This window comes from Anopheles moucheti, chromosome X (genome assembly GCF_943734755.1).
Source record: "Anopheles moucheti chromosome X, idAnoMoucSN_F20_07, whole genome shotgun sequence".
Taxonomy (NCBI): Eukaryota; Metazoa; Arthropoda; class Insecta; order Diptera; family Culicidae; genus Anopheles; species Anopheles moucheti.
The window spans coordinates 17,165,676-17,188,071 of NC_069142.1; the positions used below are offsets into that span (position 1 = coordinate 17,165,676).

At 42.2% G+C, this 22,396-nt stretch overlaps 1 protein-coding gene and 1 pseudogene across 1 annotated transcript; both read right to left on the minus strand.

Moving 5' to 3' along the window:
• Nucleotides 1–524: 524 nt before the first annotated feature.
• LOC128306692 (uncharacterized) lies at nucleotides 525–1,839 on the minus strand (annotated as a pseudogene).
• A 309-nt stretch (nucleotides 1,840–2,148) lies between these two features.
• On the minus strand, nucleotides 2,149–5,609 carry LOC128306695 (uncharacterized). The gene is made up of 4 exons (XM_053044281.1): nucleotides 5,513–5,609; nucleotides 2,582–2,906; nucleotides 2,206–2,513; nucleotides 2,149–2,156 (listed from the first exon to the last, which is right to left on the minus strand). Exons 1-4 carry the CDS (start codon nucleotides 5,607–5,609, stop codon nucleotides 2,149–2,151), a joined length of 738 nt encoding a protein of 245 aa, XP_052900241.1.
• Between the last annotated feature and the right edge of the window lie 16,787 nt (nucleotides 5,610–22,396).

Sequence of the window (22,396 nt, forward strand, 5' to 3'; positions counted from 1 at the left end):
TATCTATCTATCTATCTATCAATATATCTATCTATCTATCTATTTATTTATCTATCTATCTATCTATCAATATATCTATCTATCTATTTATCTATCTATCTATCTATCTATCTATCTATCTATCAATATATCTATCTATCTATTTATTTATCTATCTATCTATCTATCAATATATCTATCTATCAATATATCTATCTATCTATCTACCTATCTATCTATCTATTTATCTATCTATCTATCTATCTATCTACCTATCTATCTATCTATTTATCTATCTATCTATCTATCTATCTACCTATCTATCTATCTGTCTATCTATCAATCTATCTATCTATCTACCTATCTATCTATCTGTCTATCTATCAATCTATCTAGCTATTCATTTATGTAACTAACTTCATAACAACCTGTAAAACCTAATTAACGTAAATAGTGATTAGATAGGTTAATTCAAAAGGAAATTTAGTCCCATGTTTAATGGGGTTGGATCATCGAGGTGCCATCCATGCGGTTAAAAGGGTCGGCTACGAACTGGGCACCGATGTACCGGAATCGCGATGAAAGTGTCTGTAAATAAAACCATAACATTGAATTAGAATCTTTTAACCATTCCATGGAAGTATCAAAACTTACCACTTGTTACCTCCCGTATTAAATAAGGCTGTTCACGCGGCCACAGAAAGTTCCTACAACATAAACTATGAGCAAATTTAAAATTTAGCGTGAACAACCAATTGGAAATATTGTTATTTGTTTTTTAGTGTTTTAGTTGAAGTAGTAGGGATAAATTAGCAGGTAGTGATGGAGGAATTAATTAAAAAGTTAGTTTGTTAAAAGTTGAGTGATTATTCAAGAATGAAAGTATGAAGAAGAGGAAAGAAGGCAATAGTATTGGGAGCAGGACGTGGAAGTGGTTGTGTGGAATTAGGATTAAGGCAGTGGGTAGGTAACCGGACTGCAACCAGCTTGCACCTGATTTCAGTCCATGGCACTTCCACCATTCGCGACGGAGCATTCTCTTGCACCTCATATATGTGCAGAGCAGCGGACGACAATGGAGGAAAAGCATTGTCGTCCGCTGATACGTTAAAATGCTCCGCCACTGACAAAAACCGGACTCCAACAACGGAGATGGGAAGCGCAGAAGATTTCTTTGCTTCTAAAAATTTAACAATGCCGTTGTCTTTGGTTAAAAACCATTGATCCTTAAAAGTTGGCATTAAGGCAAAATCGGCGGTCACGTGTACACCATCACCATTTACCTTTAATCTAGGATATTGTGGAGCAATTACGTTAACAGCCCGATCGACGCGTGCAAGTTCGTCTGATCGGGCTGCCACTTGCTGCGCACATTTGGTGCCCGAACGGACCCAGCGTTTAATCAATTGCAAATGATTTTCGAAGGGAGAACGCTGAGAACCCATCGAGCGGTCCATACAACGCAACCTCTCCATACACGTGTTGGAGATTGTGGATATTGCTCGTCAAGTAGGCACGACCATATATCGAACCAAACTCCTTCACGAATAAGCGAAGGAATTTGTCTGCCAGAGGCCAAAGGCGCTGGTGTGCCAATGAAGAAAATATTGTCACACCGCAGAAGTAGAGTAGGAAGTGACGATATGTGCGATAATTCATAAAGTCCTTCATGACCACAATACTAACATAATGTAGGAAGGACCGCAATTCCGTTCCCTTCCAAAAGGCGACGTGTTTTAGGTGCCGCATACGCCGATGCACCTCCGAAGGAAGCTGTATGCTTAACAAAAAACGCGATGCAACTTCCTTCGTTCGAGTGGACCACTTTTCACAAACCCCTGGATAGTCTCCATCCAACATACCCCGCAAAATTTTCCGGGTTCCACCCAATTCAATTAGGTGTAGACGATCGCAGGAGACAACACCTTTGATCATATCAAAATTGTCTAAATTTTCCAATGGTGATCGCCAAGACTTATGATGGTCCTTACACACTCGACTACGAAACCCTGCGTCCGTTCGCAGGTGAGCATCGACGGTATCAAAAATCATTTTTTTACGATCGCTTAAGTATTCGCCAACAGCAGAACACTTCATACAACCGTGATATCCGTTGTAGCTCGTTGTTGCTGTAAGTAAAAACGAAAAATTTATTAATAGTCTATCTTATTATTGCTCTATTATAAATAGTAAATTAAAATAGTAAAACATTTTCAAAAATCTTACCCTTTAAAAGTGCTCGAGCAGGCGAATCAGCGATAAAAGCGCGAACTCCAAATTGCACCGTTTTATCGCCGATTACCAAGCCTTCCCGCTGAATCAGATTCAGCTCATCTATAAACGGCCGAAGAAACGGGATGATGCTTTCCGGCTTTGATGGACCACTAAATGTAGCAACCACCATCACCGGTAGCTTTGGCAACTCTACCACTCGCACGAGTATTGGCCAAAGCTGGGTTGGCCCACTATGGTGAAGTGGTAGCCCGTCGATTGACACGTCCAAGGAAAAAGGTGTCACTTCGGGATTGACGTTCCTGTAATCAAATCATATACGAAAATGAGTTTTCTATGTTGTGTACAAATTGGATCATTAAATACTTACTGCAAATGCTGGGTCAGGACCGGCTTAAGACCTCCATACCAAAAATCACCACCAGGAATGGGAGTTATAATTTTCCCAACCCCAGTGGGTGTCTTTACAAGCGTCCGCGCATCTTTGGGAAGATTTAAATTCAGCTTCTTCCGTAGGATCGCCAGCATCATGTTGACCGTCGAACGGGGGAGCTGATGCGATACAGCAAGGTATCTCAGGCAGTCAATTAAAGACATGTCATCGAATATGTCGAACGCATCGTCCCAACCGACTGCGTCTTCTTCAAAATCGGCACAGTCGTCCCCGTCCGAATACATGTCCACCTGGGTGGTATCTATACTAATGTTAGTAGTGTTATTGGATCCCCCACCATTATCGAAAATAGAATAATAAAAAAATCAGTATGTTCCCCTCCTCCTTGGTCTGCGTTGTTCGTTCCTTGTCGTAGTCCTTCATTTGCTGCGCTGGTGCCAGATGTGGGTGATCCTGAGATTAAATCTTAAAAGAGAATATTAAATATTCAAACTCGTTACAACAATATGTAGTATAAAGTTGAAAATAACATATGACAAAAACGCGTACGCTTGTTTTCATTCTGTGGTAGGTTCGGATTTTTCGTTCGATTGTTATCGCTGACACACGCACTCGATAACTAGGGTAACCCGCGATACTAACGGGGCCGATCGGCGCGCGGCGCTTTGCGCAGAAATGCAGAATTGCATATCCGCGATTTCGGACGTGGAGTGAGGCGCGACTAGGCACTGCGCGCTGAGAACTATATCGGGCCTTACCTCGGGTAGGGGGACACCGATTAGTTACAATAGAATGAGACACGTAAGGTTACTGATGATTGTATCTCGAGCGGCATCAGTACCATGCTCCGTCACAAGCTGTAACTCGGCACTGTCTACCTTTGCTTTTCGAACAGATTTATTTATACCAATTTCTTTTACTGTCCCTCCAACATTTGTCCATCATGTGTTTCACAAATGTGAGGTTGTTGGGTTCTTCCGGGTTTTGGGTTTTCGTGTTTACAATGTGTTTTCCGTATTTAATGTTATTGCGTGAAAGCTCTTCCATTTTCTATTTTGCGTATGGCCTTGGTGTCAACAATAAATGTTGTGCTATGGTTAATGGTTTTCCTATCTTGTTGGTTGTTTATGACCTACTTGGGTTGTTGCATCGGTATGCGGTAGGTTATGCTAATTGCAACTGTCGTGTGTGTGGCCTGTACCCTTTTCTTTATTCGCCTATAGGGTATGCAATGTGTTAGCATACTGTTAGCAGATATGCTTATTGCAGGGATGCTACAATTCCGTTAATACTTGCACTCGCGATTACATTCTCCCGGAGTGGTAGGTAAGATTACATTAATTTTCTTTTACGTCGCGATCGTCGAGCAAATACACTATAAATATGTTTGCCCTTTTATTAACTAACACATAATTTCAATCGTTTTTCAATTAAGATGGCAAAGATCTTTGTCGCCGTTGCAGACTTTGGCTGTATTTTGTCGTTCTAATTCGTCCATATTCTTATAATGATGATATTTTTTCGTTTTGTGATAGAGCGTAGGTTTACGTTTTTCACTCGATTACATCCATATTTCTCTTATTGGAGCTTTTAATTTCGTTTGTAAATATTTATTAGGGTTGTACTACTGAAAACATTTACAATAGCAAATTAAATTATGGTATAACTGATTTTATGTAACTGACTATGCTCCATCTGACCGTTTTTCCATGATCAGCTTCCACTCTAAGGGGATTCAGAATATAGAATCCTATAGTTATTTTTGTGTTGTGTCTCCTGCGATTTTTATCATGGTCGATATGTTGTAAAGTGTGGAGTGATCATGATACGATTTTTAAATACTGCTAAAAAAAATACTACGATAATTTATTATAATAAACATAATAATTTATACATGGACTACGTGAAAGGCAACAAATAAATTAGGCTATTCTGGATACTAGATCACAAGTATATAGATTATGGAAGGATTATATACTCACGGATCATTTCCAACCGCTAACCAGTAACATAAAACCCATTATTTTTAAATTTAATCTATAAACTTTGTGACGAGTAACGTTACACAGTACAGATAACATAGCTTCCTTTTTCTATCTGAAACTATAACCTGTATGCCATTCCTGGGTTTTATTTCTGGATAGTCAGAGTGTTGCTTTGCACCAGCCACGTTTTGGATGAAATCCTTTTTCTTTCTGGTTAGTCAGAGTGTTGCTTCGCACCAGCCACGTTTTGGATGGAATCCTGGTTTTGGTATCCTGTATGACAAAGCTGCATCTGCAGGAACACCTGCGTAACATAGGTTTTTCATAGTGTCTGTTTTTGACCTAGCAGTACTTCTTCTTTTTTGTGGAACTACAATCTAGGTTGGCTTTGCCTTTTCGGGCATTTCTTGCAGCCTGCAAGCATCTCACTTATCTTGCAAGTAAACAGTATAGTCACAGTCCTGTGCACGGAGGTATTAACATGATGGATTTTGGTACCAGTCCTATGGTGTATAGACCGGCACCAATACCGTCCACTGCACCGGATTGCTCCAATATGCTCCAATTTGCATCTAGATTTTTTCTTCATGTTTAGACATTTTTAATAGAATTTGTAGCCACTTTGCTCTGACCCTATGTCGGTCTTGGCGTGTCATGTCTATTGGTTAGCTATTTGTTTTTTATAACCTATAATCCATGTCCAAAAATCCTGTACAGAGGAAACGGACCAGTCAATATTTGAGTCACCACACTAAAAAAAATACACTCCGCAAAACCACAAACGAATTTGTTCACACTTATTCAGCTGCACTTCTTTTTTTACATGTACATGTATTGACATATATTCCACAGTAGCGAAATTATGCTAAATATGTTATTTTAACTCAATTTAGTATAACAAAATCACATACTCCAAACTTACCAATCTCCGGAAGGGGCATGAGGGTAAACGTTTCACTATTCCCTGTACGGCGGTGCCGCTCCTGGGCCTCCTCTAAATCCCGGTCCAGCTGGTACATCGCTTGGCGACATTTGGCATAAAAATGGCCATTCATTTTCGGCATTTTCTCATTAATCCGTCACTATCACTAAAATATAAGTAACGAAACCCTTTCTTATGTAATTACACTCACTAAATTTTATTATTTTAAATAATTATGAATATATAAATCACTTCATATTTTTTAACACTCGAACGTACCGACGCCTGCAAAACCTATGAAAAAGTTCTACTACAATCAATCCATTGTACTCGGTCAGCGCATTTCTGTACTAACACCATATTAATTTTGTTTCGTTATTTGGTTCGTTTTTGCGCGACTTGCTTCGATGTGATTAGCAAAAAACGAAGATGAGAAGAAACCTCATCGGTATTGCATCGTACGGTAAATTCGACATCAACACAAGCGCAAACGCGCTTAATTTCGTGTCCGTACAGCAAAAACCGAACGCAAACTTCGGGAAATGTCATATGGGTATCCACATCAATGCCAGGATTGGTGGCAGTGGTGATCAACGACATTACCATCTGCAGAGTATATGCTCCTCCAAGTTGGTCCGTTAGCCAGTTCGGTCAACTTTTGGATAATATTGTTTTGACTGTCTCAGGAGCTTCCAAAGTAATTGTCGCAGGTGATTTTAACGCTTGGTCTACAAGCTGGGCGAATAGAGTCGGCAACCGCGGTGAAGCACAGAAGAGGCGGGGTATACAAATACTCACCGCCTTTGCATGTCTCGACTTAGTTATTCTGAATGACCGGACATCACCAACGTTCGTAAGGCCAGACCGGTCATCAACAATAGACCTGACATTTGTGAGCCGAACCATGGCTCTAAACAATGGTTGGTGTGTGTTGTCCGATTTCATGTTTTCGGACCATCGGTCTATAGAGTTCAGCATAGATACATCTGCATTCGGGCATTCATCTAGTCAACTACAATTCAACAACAGACAGGGGTGGCAAACTGGCAGTTTCGATCGAGATTTGTTCTCCGTGGCGTCAGAAAGCCCGGAAAATCACCTGAGGATCCCGGCTCTAGTCGGCCCATTTGCCTAATTGATGGTCCTAGTAAGGGGCTCGAAATGCTTACTCTAAGTCGACTCAACAGGCACATTGAGGACACGAATGCGCTGTCAAACAACCAGTTTGGCTTTCGTAAAGGCTTCTCCACCATGGATGCAATTCAGAAGGTGGTTGAATTGGCCGCGCCAGCTAGAGCAAGACATTGTGGGTGTAATCGGTATTGTGCCATAGTAACATTGGATGTACGAAACGCATTTAATAATGCAAGCTGGCCAGCAATAGCAGACGCTCTCCAGAAGATAAATGTGTCCGAGTACCTCTACAACATTATTGGGGATTACTTCCGCGACCGAGTATTGATATATGATACGACTGAGGGCAGTGTGGAGCGCACCATAACCGCAGGAGTACCACAGGGCTCGGTCCTTGGACCGACCTTGTGGAATTTAATATAATCGGGTACGCTGATGACATTGTCGTAGTGGTTGTGGGGAGTAAAATCCCAGAGCTCGAACGCATCATCGAGCAAAGCATTAGTGTGATAGAGGATTGGATGCAGAGCGTAAGGCTACAACTTGCTCATCATAAAACGGAGTAGATGCTAATAAGCTCACATCGCAGTGCTCAGCTGTCTAGCATAAGAGTTGGTGGAACTATCATCCAGTCAACGCGCAGTGTGAAGTACTTAGGCCTAATCTTAGATGACCGACTGGAATACACACCGCACATTAAACATGTGATCGAGAGGGCAACGCGGGTGGCTACACGCCTCTCGGGCATGATGCCCAACCGGTTTGGTCCCAGGAGTAGCCGTCGACGGGTAGTAGCTTCGACGGTCACGGCAGGAATCAGGTTTGGAGCCCCCATATGGGCAAATGCCCTACGATTCGAGTGTCGTCGTCAATGGTTGAGAAGATGTTACCGCATCTTGGCGCATCGTGTCATCAGCGCCTTCCAAACTGCTTCTCATGACGCAGCGTGTGTAGTGGCAGGTATGATCCCGCTGCACATACTGATTGGCGAAGATGCTCGTCCAGCGCCATGCCAGCGACGACGAACGACAGGCACAGACGGTAAAAAAGCGCGTTCGATAGAAAGAGAGACATCACTCAACATATGGCAGAGAGAATGGACTTCTGCAAAGCACGGCACGTGGACTAGGCAGTTGATTCCAGATATCAAGTCCTGGATTTCGCGTAAATTTGGCGAAGTAAACTTCTTTACTATCCAGATGTTTACCGGCCACGGTTTCTTCAACGAGTTTCGTCATCGTATGCAGTTCACCGAATCCGCCATGTGTCCAACATGCATTACGGCTGTAGAATCAGCAGAACATACATTGTTTACTTGTGAGGACACCGCAAGATTTCGTGCACGCATCGAAAGAGCAGCTGGTGTGCCGGTCAGCCCTTCCAACTTTGTGGAGGCAATGTGCAACAGCAAAGAGGTGTGGTCCATTGTGAACGAAGCTAGCAGAGACATCATGACTCGGCTTCAACAACGTGCCATACGCGACGAACATCAACGTCGTCTCCGTTCGTCAACAGCTGCATCAAACGGCCCATCCTCATCTTAGGAATCGGCTCAAACCGTTGTTGGACCAACACTAACAGTTGCGAAGGTCTCATTAGCCCGAAGAACTGTTTGATGTAGTATCGTGAAGACACAACGCCTGACACTCTAACCAAGTGTTCACAGCGCGGGCCGTGGGGGGTCTTTGGACGTACCCGGAAGGCCTACTACCGAAGTCTTATGCCCTTGCGGGTGATCCGATAGTAGGTTCTGAGGTACGAGGAGAGTTTAGTCCGCAGGTGCTTAGGCAAATCGGACAGTACCCTGAGTGTGGTGCTTCCAGCGTTGCTGGTCTTCCCTTCTGGAAGGTGGGTCCCTATGAAGGTTCTCTCCTCGGCAAAAAAAAAAAAATGGCGTTCGCCTGCACTCGGTCGTTCACGACGACCTGGATTTTGCGGCAAAATAACATCCTCTTGGATGGCCGGCTTTCTTTTTTTATGGGTCACCGGGGTGAACCCATCGTGGGAGGAAGTTTTTTCGACTTCCATCCTGGCCTTTATGGCTAAAGAGACCGGAACGGGGTTGTGTTGTAATTATTATTTTTTAAACAAAAATATTATTTTTTTACGAAAAACAAAAACGACGTAACTTTTCAACTTACCTACAAGTAAGCGAGACGGAATGGTACGAACAACAAAGGAGAAGGATAACACGCTTAACGGTGGAACTACACAGCAGGTGCGCGTAACACCTACGCACCTCGTACGCACTATTATCTCTATTCACTAACACTACTACTATTGCCGATGGTAACACCTGGGTATTTTTAACAGTCGCTGATCTTTCCTCTTACGGGCTTGCCGGTAACTTGAGCGGAGCGTAGCAAACATGCATCCGATCCGAACGACGGTTGGAGACAGAATGAGATTATTGCATTTCATACTTGAAGAATTCTCCGTTTTCCCCCATCGAATGTGTCTCAGAGGAAACTCATCTGCTGGAACCAAGCCCCACAACTATTGTGATATGTCTGGATGTTTTTACATTGAAAGTAAAATATTTTTAGTTTATGATCTTGCTGTTAGCATGTCGTCCGGATCAGGTGTCTTTCCGTGCGTTGTTATAATGCCGATAGGAACGAAGGATCTTTCAGTTATACTTAACGTTGTTGACGGTGTAGCCAAGCTTGTTGGCTATTTTCGCCCAAGACTTGTCCCGCGTCATACTATTACGGTACTCTTTTAGGGCCACGTTCCAAAGTAGCGGCTGCTCCCGAATCGCGGCGATGAAGCGCGTTTTTACGTTCATTGGACATTGTTACAGACAGAAAAAAAGTTCATTAGGAATGATTTACAATTCATTTAACGCGGCAAGGTGATAACTGCACGTGTTATAACTAAATCGTTTCATACAAATTAATATATTTTATTCGCCGGAAGAATACGATGGTTGGACCGCTTGACGACAATCCTGAACTCATCCTCTCTTTGGCTTACTGTAGCTCGCCTCCATTTTCTCGTCATCGGCTTCTTCGCTTTTCTCTAAACGTGCGTTCTTCCCTTCTTCACATTTTTTGCACGACCACCTCTCGTTCTTAACACTCCATGCAACGTTCGCGCAGTCGAAATGGTTCCGCTCCTTGCACTTTTCGCACTGAACCGTGTCTGCCGCGGTGTTTTTGCAATCACACGCAACAATCCCATGCTTATAAGGTTGGGAGTTGCCACACCTGATCGCTTGCGTCAATTGATCTTCATTTTCGGGACTTTTTCTTCTTGCAAAGTTTTTCCATTGGCTGAAAAGATTTGCATTTGGGTTAAGAAAAGGTGAGTAGAGTGTTACATATGAAGGATATCATTTCTGATGGCGGTTCTTACGGCAGCTGTTTTTTAGAAAGCCACTTCATCCACGTTAAGGTCTTTCGTCATGATAAAATATAGGTTAAGACGTGCACGCGGGTATGCTTAAAATTACTTTACTCATGACACCCGTCATAACACCCTCGATCCTGAAACCAAGCAGCATCTCACGGGATGCAGATACTTATCTGTGAGAGCCGCAGTGAAGCTTCTATTATGATGTGAAAACGATGATGCCTAGGGGTGAAACGATGATTATTTGGGGTATTAGTTGTGGTTGTCCTTCCAACCTTTTCGAACGATGTAAAGGGTGAGGACTCGCTTCACTTTTTTTCCTTTTGTTCCTGTGGCTTTCGTTGGCAGGCATTATTGTTAAATTTACTTCTTTCCAATATTCCTTCTTCCTCTTTGGTATTTATGCACGTAACAAAACATTTAAACATATTACATAACATAATAGACTTTATTGCTTTTTGACTATTGTTGTTGGAATTAATCTCCTATATTCATTTAAAATGAATCCCGTGCTATTGTCGCGTATCGCTTGTTGTCTACATATTTTCTACATTTTTCATCTTTCCTTAAACCTATTAAATTAGGGTGATGTAAATCAGGTGGAAGAAGAAGCAGCGGGGCCACCGAAACATCACAGCATAGTGCAGAATGAGAGTTGCCGAGAACTAAATCAAGATAATTACTTCCATTATTAATCGTACCACTGAGCGGATAAAGTTCCTTAGGTGTAAAATGTTGTTGAGGTAGTACGATCGGTGTGGTAGTAGAAGGAATGAACTGCGGCAGTTGTAGAATTTGCGTATTTATACTACTTGATTTGTCCCTTCATCTGTTACTACTACTAGGGGCACCTACAAAACAGACCAACTGTGACCAAGATGTGTTATGATGATCCATCGTTCATGTTACGTAGGTAAGACAATTTCATAAAAACAATCAGATTCTTTCTCGCCAACAGCCCAGCAGAATAGCGGGGGTTGTGTCTTCATGTGGATCCAAGTTAATTTTGGCGTGGAACACGTTCTAAAGTTGTATGCTTCAAAAGACGTGATGCACGATACGCACAGCATTTTCGTTTTTGTCCTAAGGACTAAGAGAAAAAAGGATGGGATTCTTGATCCTAGCTATGAGATTTAATCGGTACTGAATTTTGTAATCTTATAAATTCATCCGGAGATACTGCACTTCTTGCAGTGGATTTTCGCATCAACGCTGTACATGTTCGTAAAGCTATAAGAAAAAAAGTGACCTTTTGTTAGTCACGTTTGTCTACAAATGTTTGATTGTAGGCGATTATGTAGACGAAATGGACAATAAATTAGTAACAAACATTTTTTCAATACATATTTATGCTCACAATAAGCGGTTATTAAATGTTCTTTATGCAATCGCCATCAAAAACATATAAAGCAGTAAGAAGGATGAGTTCGCCTTTTCCAGATTTTTTTAAATTCTCTTCAGATGAAAAACACAACGAGAAAAAGTAATCTATTCTTCTTTTGTAGATGATAGCTAAATATATTGATTAGAATATATCGAAGTATTACATCTTATTATTTATATTTCCAGATACCTGTCTGTCCAGAAAAGACTGTCCATCGGATGGAAAAACGGTCACGCATTCCAACTCTGAGTCTTAGCAACAATAATGACCATTCGCCAGACCAACAACCTGAACCAAGGTCTCGAATTCCGCGTTTGAGCTGGGGAACTGGGGAATAACCATGTGCTTCGCGTAACCCGGAATTTCAACCCCCCATAAATGCCGAAAGTCCCAACATTATGCACACAAACGAGCTGGAACCCGTTGCGTCTACCAGCAACCGTCAACCTGTAAGACGTTTACCGCGGCCACCAACGAGCATTGATCCTCTCTTTGCTGAAGCACTGAATAACTATAATACATTGTGCGAAAAAATAAATAAGAGGTTGGACAGCAATGTAGGGTCGGATTCTTTTTTATCATACTTGTAGGGTAAAACACGAGTTTTCTCAACTTTGTAATAATAGCTGTTGCTTCGGGAACAAAGTCGGACTGCTAGGTCCGCCGCCGTAGGTTGACCACGCGAAGGTTGGCCTACCCTGAGACTCTCGCGCAAGTCTCGTTCACCTTTCAGATCAGTTCGGATCAGACGTTAGGCTTTGTAGCTGGATTCCCAGGGCGAGTTTCTAACGTGGATCTTTACTTTCACTGAAAGGGCCGTAGAATTGACTTGAAAGCACCGTTTAGGGTTTTAAAATACAAGTGAAGTTTATTGGCAATTTCTCCTGCTTATATACTAACAATGTGTCTCGAGATTTGAAAGTGAAAACGAGATGAACGATATAATCATTCTCCTTACGTTAGCAATCTTATGTTGAAAAATCGAATCATTGTTCTTACTTTAGCATATCTTGCATTGTGAGGATCGAATTATTCTTCTTATGTTGGCAAATCTATTGGTGTCGGGTGTACACGCCCGTTGACGGTCGCATTGCGTCTGCTTATTTGCGATAATTGTCGTATAGTCGATTGTATTTGTTTACAGTATCAACGGTGAGGGCTCTTATTGTTTATGCGCTTTTCGAACGGGTCTCCGGACGTTGTTTACTTACGAGCTCGCGTTTATGTCAACTGTTATGATTTGCGCCCTCACTTTGGGTGCTAGCACGCTCATTCATGAGTTCTGTTCGCGTTCTTAACATTTCGACTGATTTCGCGGTTTTCTCAATTGTTATGATTAACCCCCTTCGGATTCTAGCATGCTCATTCATGAGTTTTGTTCGCGTTCGCAACATTCTTCCCCTGGTAAAACTAAAGGTTTTACAAATTAACGCGATAACTATTAATCCATTCAATTATTTCACTCTCTCTTCATTTGATTTCTTAAATTACTCGTTTACCACCGGCATTATTGATCTGAAGAATGGGCTGATGCTTGTAGAACTTTATGATCCGAAGTCATTACGCTGAACCTGAAGACTAACCATTTCTTCGCGTAAGTCGGGATACTGCTTGGTTTTGGTGTTTGGAAGACGATGTGAACGTACTTCGACGTCCTGATGATCAAGCTCGGGAGCTGTTGTCGGTGGAACGTGTGTATGCTGACCCCTCTTCATGTGGTTGCGATGCGACAGCAAATTTGTTAGCGAGTCCCAAAACGAAGCCAAAAGCTGCCATCCAATGCCGTAAATATCGTACAGAATTCTGCCGTGTATTATGGTGTCGACGATGAATTTAAGAGCTCGGGTTAACATGTAGATACCGATCGCTGTAGACGTTATGTTGCCCAACCAGGTTGACCATGATAGTAGTTTTGTCCAATACTTATGAAAGGCGTTATGAATGATGTTTTCGGAGACGAGCGGCTCGAAAGAGAAGCCTTGTAGATTTGGATGCTGGCCGGATATCATCTTGTGTACGACTGATGAAGCGATTCGTTTGTCACTCTGTTCGTACACCATGTCCTTCATTCGCTGCAGATTCTCGTAATCATACACGCCACTTTCCATTAGACTTGGTAAAGGAGTGTATGACCAGCTTGTCACGACGTCCGTCGTTAACTCTTGCGGCGGCGTTGTTTCCCGTAGTCTTTGATCCGTCGTATACCATCGGCCACCGATATTGAATTTAGCAGGCAGCAGTGGAGTGCAGTCAATTTGGGTACCACGTAGTTGCAGCATTCTTGTAACCGGTGCCATGAACATCGACCGATTGTTATACTGTACCGGTACCTCTTGATAGCATTCATCTTTCCTCTCATAGGTGACGAAAACTGGCTTGCATTCAAGGATGTACAGCACTTCTGCGGCGACTACTGCTGTGTGCCCCGGTCGTCGTATCAAATTGGAGACAAATTCGGTTGGATTGATACGGGCTAACGTCAGTTTTGTTTCCATCAGTGCCTTATCGACCTTGCATATTTCTGTCATTACCGCGGTGTACACATCATTCAGTTTCTGCTCGAGGTAACTTTCAACCAACGTTATCTTGGAGTTGAAATAGGTAAAGAGATCCAGGTTTCTCCCATTTACCGCCTTGCGCTTGAACGGCGATTGATAACCGTTTGACTCAAGGATAAAGATCCTCGGGTGATCTGTATCGAAACTGTCAAAACCGCAGATCTGTTTTACATCACGCGCTCTTATTGAAAACATCTGTTCGTGTGTGATCAAGGTGTACACGGCGTTTACGCGATCGCCCTTGTTGCTGTTAAACGTTTTATTGACCGTGCCTTCGTAGATGATCTCGAAGTCGGTCCTTTCACAGAGCTTTTGTTGATCCAAATCCCAGGTGAGATAGCCGTATTCCGTGTCCAAACACCAACCAACACTGTACGGGCACACGATACCACTTCGAAGTGTCACTTGGTCTTCCTCGATGTTCGCTGTCGTCACGTAGTCGTACATGCTGATCTCGTACTCGTAGTATACCAGCGCCTTCGTCCACGTATAAGATGGTGTTGAGTAGACACCTCCCTCGCATGATGAGCCCGTGACGCTGCCGATGATCAGTGCCTGCCCTCTGGTGGTGTGATTGCGACGTAATTCCCTAATCTTATAATTATCAGAGAGTGAAATTTCGCCTACCACTTGAGCGTGCCTACATTCATCCGGAGTAAATTCCTTTACTATATACGCGAAACCATGTTCATATTCAGAGGTGTGAGACCAAGCCCCGCAGTGTTTTATCGAACGTTTAATTATTACTTTACACTGGCGAACGTGTGTTAATGTTTTCGGACTACGTTGTAATACCTGAATTTTTGTCTCTACTGTGGTTATGTTTTCTGTTTGAGGTATGCAAGAGGCTACTTTCATCAATGAGTAACTCGTTATGTTGATGTTATCATTTGCACAATCGTATGCGATTAACCCATTAATCGTTTTTCCAAAGGCTTGAGCTGCAAATAGAAGAAGTATGATTAATAGCGCATTCCATATATTTAGGTTAATCCTTGTTTTGTTGGTGCCTTTTCCTTGCGTGTATTTATTTTCCTGCATTTCCGCAGTGACATGTTTCGTGCTTGCTTGAAGCTGCTTTGAATACCACGAACAAGGTCTTATCTTCCTTCGTTTTGCCCCCTCCTTGGTTGGTGCATCAACCTTTGCTTCGGTGCAACATTCTTGAATAATGCCCATAAAGTTACGTTTGACTGACTTTTCTTCAGCTGAATCCTTATTCATCTGATCTTTATCAATTTCCTGGGTTGTCTTATTTTTGCTTTCTAATGGTCCCTCTTTGTCATAGACATCCAGTACCGCTATACTGGTAACCGGACGGTGATATGTGCCTTGTGACGTTTTTATTTTGGCGGATCGTATTTGGCCATCCTTGCCATGATGAACCTCTATTATTCGTCCCTTTAACCATGCTCCCGGTTTGTTTGTCGAGTCAGTTATAACGACAATATCATCTATTTTAATGGGTTCCGTTTGTTTGTTCCATTTTGGTCGTTGAGCAATTAATGGGAGATACTGCTTACTCCATTTCTTCCAAAATTCCTTTGCATAGTACATCGCTAAACGCCAATGTTTTCGCTCCAAAGGGTGAGTTTGAAATTCCGTCGGTACGGAATAATTGCCCGCTCTCCCTATAAGAATGTGGAACGGTGTTAACGCTTCATCATCTTCGTGATTAAGCGGTATATGCGTTAGCGGTCGCGAATTTAGGATAAATTCCGCATGTATTAATGCTGCTCTTAACGCTTCAACTGTAGGTGGACGATTCGGTCTGCAGTGTATCATTTCCTTTAGATTGGATTTTATAATCCGAATCAGTCTTTCCCATGATCCGCCAAAATGTGGTGCTACCGGTGGATTAAAATGCCAAGCAATATTTAGCTTCATTGCTTCTCCGTTCGTCATTACGGAGTTTATTTGTTTTAGCAATTGTTTTAATTCGTTGTTCGCTCCAACGAAATTTGTTCCGTTGTCGCTGTACACCTGTGACACCGGTCCTCTTCTTCCCTGGAAACTCATAAAGCAGAGTAAGAAGGAATCTGTGTCCAATTTTTCGGCCAATTCTATATGGCTTGCACGCGTTGTCATACATGTAAATATAACACCCCAACGTTTTTCGACTGACCGTTTAACTACTACCTCAAATGGACCGAAATAATCAATACCCGTGTGTGTAAACGGATAGACGTATGCGTCCGTTCTGCAGTTAGGTAGCGGTGCCATTATTGGCGGTACTGGTTTTGCTCTAGCGTTTTTGCAATGCTGGCATCTAGACTTTACATATCGGAAAGTCGTGTTTACTCCGATTATAAAATATTTTTGTTGTAAAGTTGCTAGGACGGTTTTATCGGATTGATGGTTGTACATTTCATGATACCACTGTATGATCAAATGCGTGATATGATGGTGTTTTGGTAGTATTATCGGTACTCTTGCCGGTTTTGGTAATTTTTCGGCATATTCCAATCTGCTTCGGAATCGCATTACCCCGTATTCATCGAGCATGGGCGTGAGCTTTGATAGTGGTCCTATCATTGTTAGCTCCTTGTTTTGTGTGAGATCGTCGATCTCATCAGGGTATGCATCTCTTTGAGCCTTTCGATATAGTATATTTTCAGCTCTAGTACGATCTTCAACCGTATATTGTTTACTGAACGTCTTGCGTTTTAGTCCGTATTCAATGATCTTCATCATTATACATACGCGGATTATTAATTTCCACCAGTTTGAGAATTTCAATTCTTGTATGTAATTCTCTTCCTCTTGATGGAGATTTACGAAGTTTGCTTCTTCGTCCGTTGCTGTGATACTTGCTTCGGGCCAGTCCTTTTCGGGTGCCCTAAGGAATTCCGGGCCTTTTAGCCATATTGATTGTTTTTGTACCTTCTTTGTGGCCTCATCTGCTGGGTTTTGACCCGTTGGAACCCACCTCCACTGATCTACGGTCGTGGTTTCCAAAATTTCGCCTATTCGATGGGCAACAAATTGTTTATACTTTCGGTGAGCAGAGTTAATCCAGGCTAACACCGTTTTTGAGTCACTCCAAATGATTGACCTTGTCACTACCATTCTCGTTTCTTTATTGATTGTATCTAGCAGTCTTACACCCAGCAGTGCAGCTTGCAATTCTAAACGAGGAATTGATAGTTTCTTTATTGGGGCTACTCTGGCCTTGGCTACAAGAATTTGTACATGAGGTTTTCCGTCAACCCCTTGGCTTCTTGCGTAAATAACTGCCGAAAACGCCTTTTCAGAGGCGTCCACAAAAACATGCATTTCGATTTTTGAACGAGGTGTGTTCAAAATCCATCTTGGAATTCTAATATGATTTGCTTGCGAGATGCTTTCAAGGTAAGAGTTCCATGTTTCAAACAGTTTTTGTGATAGTGGAGAGTCCCATTCACTTGTTTCCATGTGCAGTTCCTGCATCAGTATTTTTCCATGAATGGTGATGTTTGATATCAAACCAAGCGGATCAAAATAACTCATGATGAACGAAAGAACTTCTCTTTTGGTGGGTGGTCTCAATCTATTGAGTACTTCTTTTGGGAGAACCGTTAATTTGGACCGAAATCCTAATTTATCCTTGGCTGTATTCCAGTAAACCCCCAAAATTTTGGAAGATTCCCCGTCTTGTTCATCTAGCATTCGTATAGCTTCCGGGTCAGTTCTATCCGCTGGCACAGACTCAATCAGTTCTTTACTATTGGAGCAGAATTTAGTGATAAAGAATCCACCTTCGTCATGTGCTGAAATTACTTGTCTGACAGTTTCCTTTGCTACTTCGAGTGAATTAAAACTGTCATCGTAATCATCGACATAATGTTGGTTAATTATCGGTACGAATGCCCGTGGGTATTTTTCCTTTAAACGTCCAGCATTAGCGTTTTTTGCAGCTTGAGCGCATGATGGCGAGCATGTTGACCCGAATGTCATTACTTGCATGACGTACATGTCCGGGTATCTATTTTCGCAATTTCGCCAAATGAAACGCTGAGCATTCTGATCTTCTTTTCGGATTCTGATTTGATGGAACATTTCCTTTATGTCGCCACAGATAGCATATTTTCCTTCACGGAATCTTACGAGAATTCCAAACAATGATGTAGTACTGTCAGGTCCTGATAGTAATGCGCAGTTGAGTGATTGGCCCTTTACTTTAGCCGCCGCATCAAAAACTAGCCGTGGTTTTGGTGGTTCCTTATTTTTGTTGACTACAACAAAATGGGGCAGGTAAAACAATGGAGATGCTTCCTTGATTATCTCCCATGGCTCTAGCTTCCTGGCGTAACCCTTTTCAACGTAACTCTTAAAGGTTGCCAAGGCCCATTCCTTTAAGGCTGGTTCCCGATTCAGTTTGTTTTCCAAACCTTTCAGTCTTGACATCGCATTGTCAAGACTCCATGGAAATTCGTGGTTATCTTTCTTCCACAATAAACCAACCTCATAGCGCCCATCTTTAAACTTTAAAGTATTTTTTAGAATGGTTTTCACGCGCTTGTCTTCTTCGGATTCTGGTAATTGTGCGACTGGTTTTACCCCGAAGTCTTCTACTGAGAAGTATTTTTGCATCATTGTTCTCATGGTGTCCTCTTCTTGGACTATCATGGTATGATCGTGTTCTGATTCTTCGTTACTCAATTTTCCGAAGATTAACCAGCCTAGCTTGGTTTTCATGCCAATCGGATCCCCAGGTTTACCATATCTGTGCTGAAGCCCCATTAATAGATGATTGTTATTCAATCCTATCAAGATTGAAGGACGAACAACGTCAAATCCCTGTATAGGTAGCCCTTTCAAATGAGGGTATTTTGCGCTAACTTCTTCGTAGCGTAACGATTGGAGTGGTAATTTCAATTCCTTGATTGTCCTTACATCCTTTAAACAAAAACCCTTTTTTGTTGCACCCTTGATAACCAGTTGGACCTGTTGACTGGTTTCTTGTACCGACTTTATTCCTTGTGCCCATGTGAGTTGAAGCGGTATTATTGGCCCGGTTAAATTCAATTGACGAGCGACATTCGCTTCTATCATTGTTAATGATGATCCTGGGTCCAAGAACGCGTAGGTCTGTATAGACTTATTACCGTTTATCAACCTCACCGGCAAAGTCTGGTAATGAGTCGTCCATGTCATGTCCACGTTGTTGTGGTTATTGATTTGTTCTGTTTGAACTGGTACGATTTGTTTCATATGTAGCATTCTGTTATGCTTATCCGTACACCCTGCTATTCCACATGGTTTAGCACCTTTACATTCCTTTATGTTATGTTTATCGGAGTTTAAACACCCGAAACATAGCTTCTTGTCAGTTGCAATCTTCAATCGCTCTGACGGAATCTTTTTTACGAGTGCAAAGCATTTTACCGTCGCGTGCGGTTTGCTACATATCAGACAACCTTTTCTGATCTGTTTTGCTAGTTTCCTTCCTTGATTCGTGGCTAGTCTTCCTGACGATCCCTGCTCATGCAAATGGACATTCCCTTTTTGGGTATGAACTACAATTGTGTTCATCATTTCTGACGTTTTTGCATAGGGCTTGAGCCATTTACATAGCTCTTCGAGGTTTTGAACATCCAGTGATGACGAGACGGATGCCATATGTTCCGCTCGTTTTACTTGGATATGATACGGCAGTTTCGCCGTTAAATCCATTACTAGCCTGTGATCGTTCAAATACGCCGATCTTCCCATTAGTTTTACATTCGTTACGATGTTTTCGAGGGCGTTAACCATGTCCGAGATCACGTTTTTTGATTCCTTTCGTAACTTTTGGAGATCATTCAATAACTCCAAATAAACCATATCAGGTCTCCCGAAAGTTTCGTCTAATCGTTTCATTATCTCCGGGACATTTTCCGCCTCCATCATCAATTGTTGAACAGTCTTGAAGGCTGTTCCGTGTAAAACCTGCTTGAGACGGTTTAAGTTTTCTATATTAGAAAACTCCCCTTCGCGGGTTGTGTCTTCAAACGTTCTTTTGAAATTGGTCCATTGTTTTGCACTGCCATCGAACCTAGGCAACTGCATTAGGGCTTGTCTCTTGACCAAGATCCCTATTTGGGTGGATTCACCACCATTGTTCGCCATTAGCTTAGCGAACTCTTTCATTTGCTGTTGCTGGCTTATCAGCAACTTTGAAACCATTTCCTCGAGTGTTTGTTCTCGAGCGGAACTTCCTTCCCCGAAGTCCATTTGGCCTTCTTTAAAGGCCTTGAGCTCCGCTCTATTTCTCGCATCTCTTTCTGCAAGAGCCTTGAGCTCATCTTTCTGCCTATTAAGTTCATACTTAATGTGTTGGCATTTGTAACATAACCAGGCTTCCTCTGGCTTTGGTTTCCGTGTTAATTTGGCACATACCAAATGGAACCATCGATCGCATTCTGTACATGCGATCATACTCTCTTCAGCGGTATCTTCCGCTGTACAGAGTCGACAGCTACCCTTGTTATTTTCTGTGAAATTGTAAGGCATCTTGGACGAATCAAAGATTTCCTTGCCGTGCTTAAATAGAACGTTACACTTACCTTTTTCGGATTACTGTTAACTTCCTTGATACACTAGCCGGATTCCTTGATGATAATGGTGGAGGATAAGGATAACTACTTGATTTCTATCGTGCGGATGTTGTTCTTCATTCATTAACACCTTGCTTCACTTTTTAAACATTTATTATTTGTATTAGCAGATCCGTTATTCTTGGATATGCATCACGAGGTAGTAGTTTGAACTGTCTATACTCGTTGATGGTTTCCTCGAATTCGTCCAAGACGTCCTGTGGGATGTTCTTCCCGGCTTCGAGGGCCTCCACGATTGTTGTTGCTGTCTCGTCGATTAATTCGTCCGTGTTGTCCCAGGTGGGGTAGAATCGATCCCAGCGGTCATACTCGTCCTCATCGAGCTCGATCGGTTCCGGATGATCTTCCTCCGGTGGGTCTAGGTCGGGTTGCTGGATTTCGGGTTCCGCGACTGGTAGTGGATCCCTTTCGTCCCAGTTATCTAGGGCGCTGAGATCTTCCTGTACGCTGTAGAACCAGGGGAAGCACATCGGAGTTATCACTGATTCACTGATTCGCTTAAATACACGGAACTGCTTTCACTATCTGTTCTTATGGCGACAGTACGCCAATAACTTAAGTTCGGTCGAAGAGATTACGATTTCGCGCGCGAGTTTAACGTAATCTCCTCTCTGGAGCCACCATTTGTTGCTTCGGGAACAAAGTCGGACTGCTAGGTCCGCCGCCGTAGGTTGACCACGCGAAGGTTGGCCTACCCTGAGACTCTCGCGCAAGTCTCGTTCACCTTTCAGATCAGTTCGGATCAGACGTTAGGCTTTGTAGCTGGATTCCCAGGGCGAGTTTCTAACGTGGATCTTTACTTTCACTGAAAGGGCCGTAGAATTGACTTGAAAGCACCGTTTAGGGTTTTAAAATACAAGTGAAGTTTATTGGCAATTTCTCCTGCTTATATACTAACAATGTGTCTCGAGATTTGAAAGTGAAAACGAGATGAACGATATAATCATTCTCCTTACGTTAGCAATCTTATGTTGAAAAATCGAATCATTGTTCTTACTTTAGCATATCTTGCATTGTGAGGATCGAATTATTCTTCTTATGTTGGCAAATCTATTGGTGTCGGGTGTACACGCCCGTTGACGGTCGCATTGCGTCTGCTTATTTGCGATAATTGTCGTATAGTCGATTGTATTTGTTTACAGTATCAACGGTGAGGGCTCTTATTGTTTATGCGCTTTTCGAACGGGTCTCCGGACGTTGTTTACTTACGAGCTCGCGTTTATGTCAACTGTTATGATTTGCGCCCTCACTTTGGGTGCTAGCACGCTCATTCATGAGTTCTGTTCGCGTTCTTAACATTTCGACTGATTTCGCGGTTTTCTCAATTGTTATGATTAACCCCCTTCGGATTCTAGCATGCTCATTCATGAGTTTTGTTCGCGTTCGCAACAATAGCCAAAACTGCGTGCTTTCAGGTTCGTATGTATAACGATGACTACTCTCGTTTATTTCTAACAAATACAACTAAGTTCGCTGGTCGACTGTTTAAGTTCGCTGGTCGACGAGTTCGATAGCAGTTGCTATAAAAACGCAACAATTCATCTATAATAATAATAATTTCTCTCTCCCGCTCCACAGCGCAATAATTCACTCAACAATACTTAAAAGAAAAAATGGATAAAGAGGTTCACTCGGAAAGGAACGAAATAGAACGTCAATTATTGTCCGTTTTAGATAATTTTAGGGATAGGGAATTAGGGGGGGTACTGAAATCACGGTACAAGAAATAGTATCTGAATATAGAATAATTAAAATAGGCCAACTTGTAAGTCAGATAAAAAGAACTATGATGTATTAGCAAGGAAAAAGGGAAAAATAAACTTAATTAAGGTATCCTTAACTAATATATGATTAAAAGGCTAACTTTAGTAACTAC

Coding starts and splice junctions, on each gene's coding strand:
- LOC128306695 (XM_053044281.1), bottom strand. CDS start 5,609: ATGTACCAGCTGGACCGGGATTTAGAGGAGGCCCAGGAGCGGCACCGC. Junction 2,907..5,512: donor CATGCCCCTTCCGGAGATTG/GTAAGTTTGGAG, acceptor ACATTAGTATAG/ATACCACCCAGGTGGACATG. Junction 2,514..2,581: donor GTCCTGACCCAGCATTTGCA/GTAAGTATTTAA, acceptor ATTTGATTACAG/GAACGTCAATCCCGAAGTGA.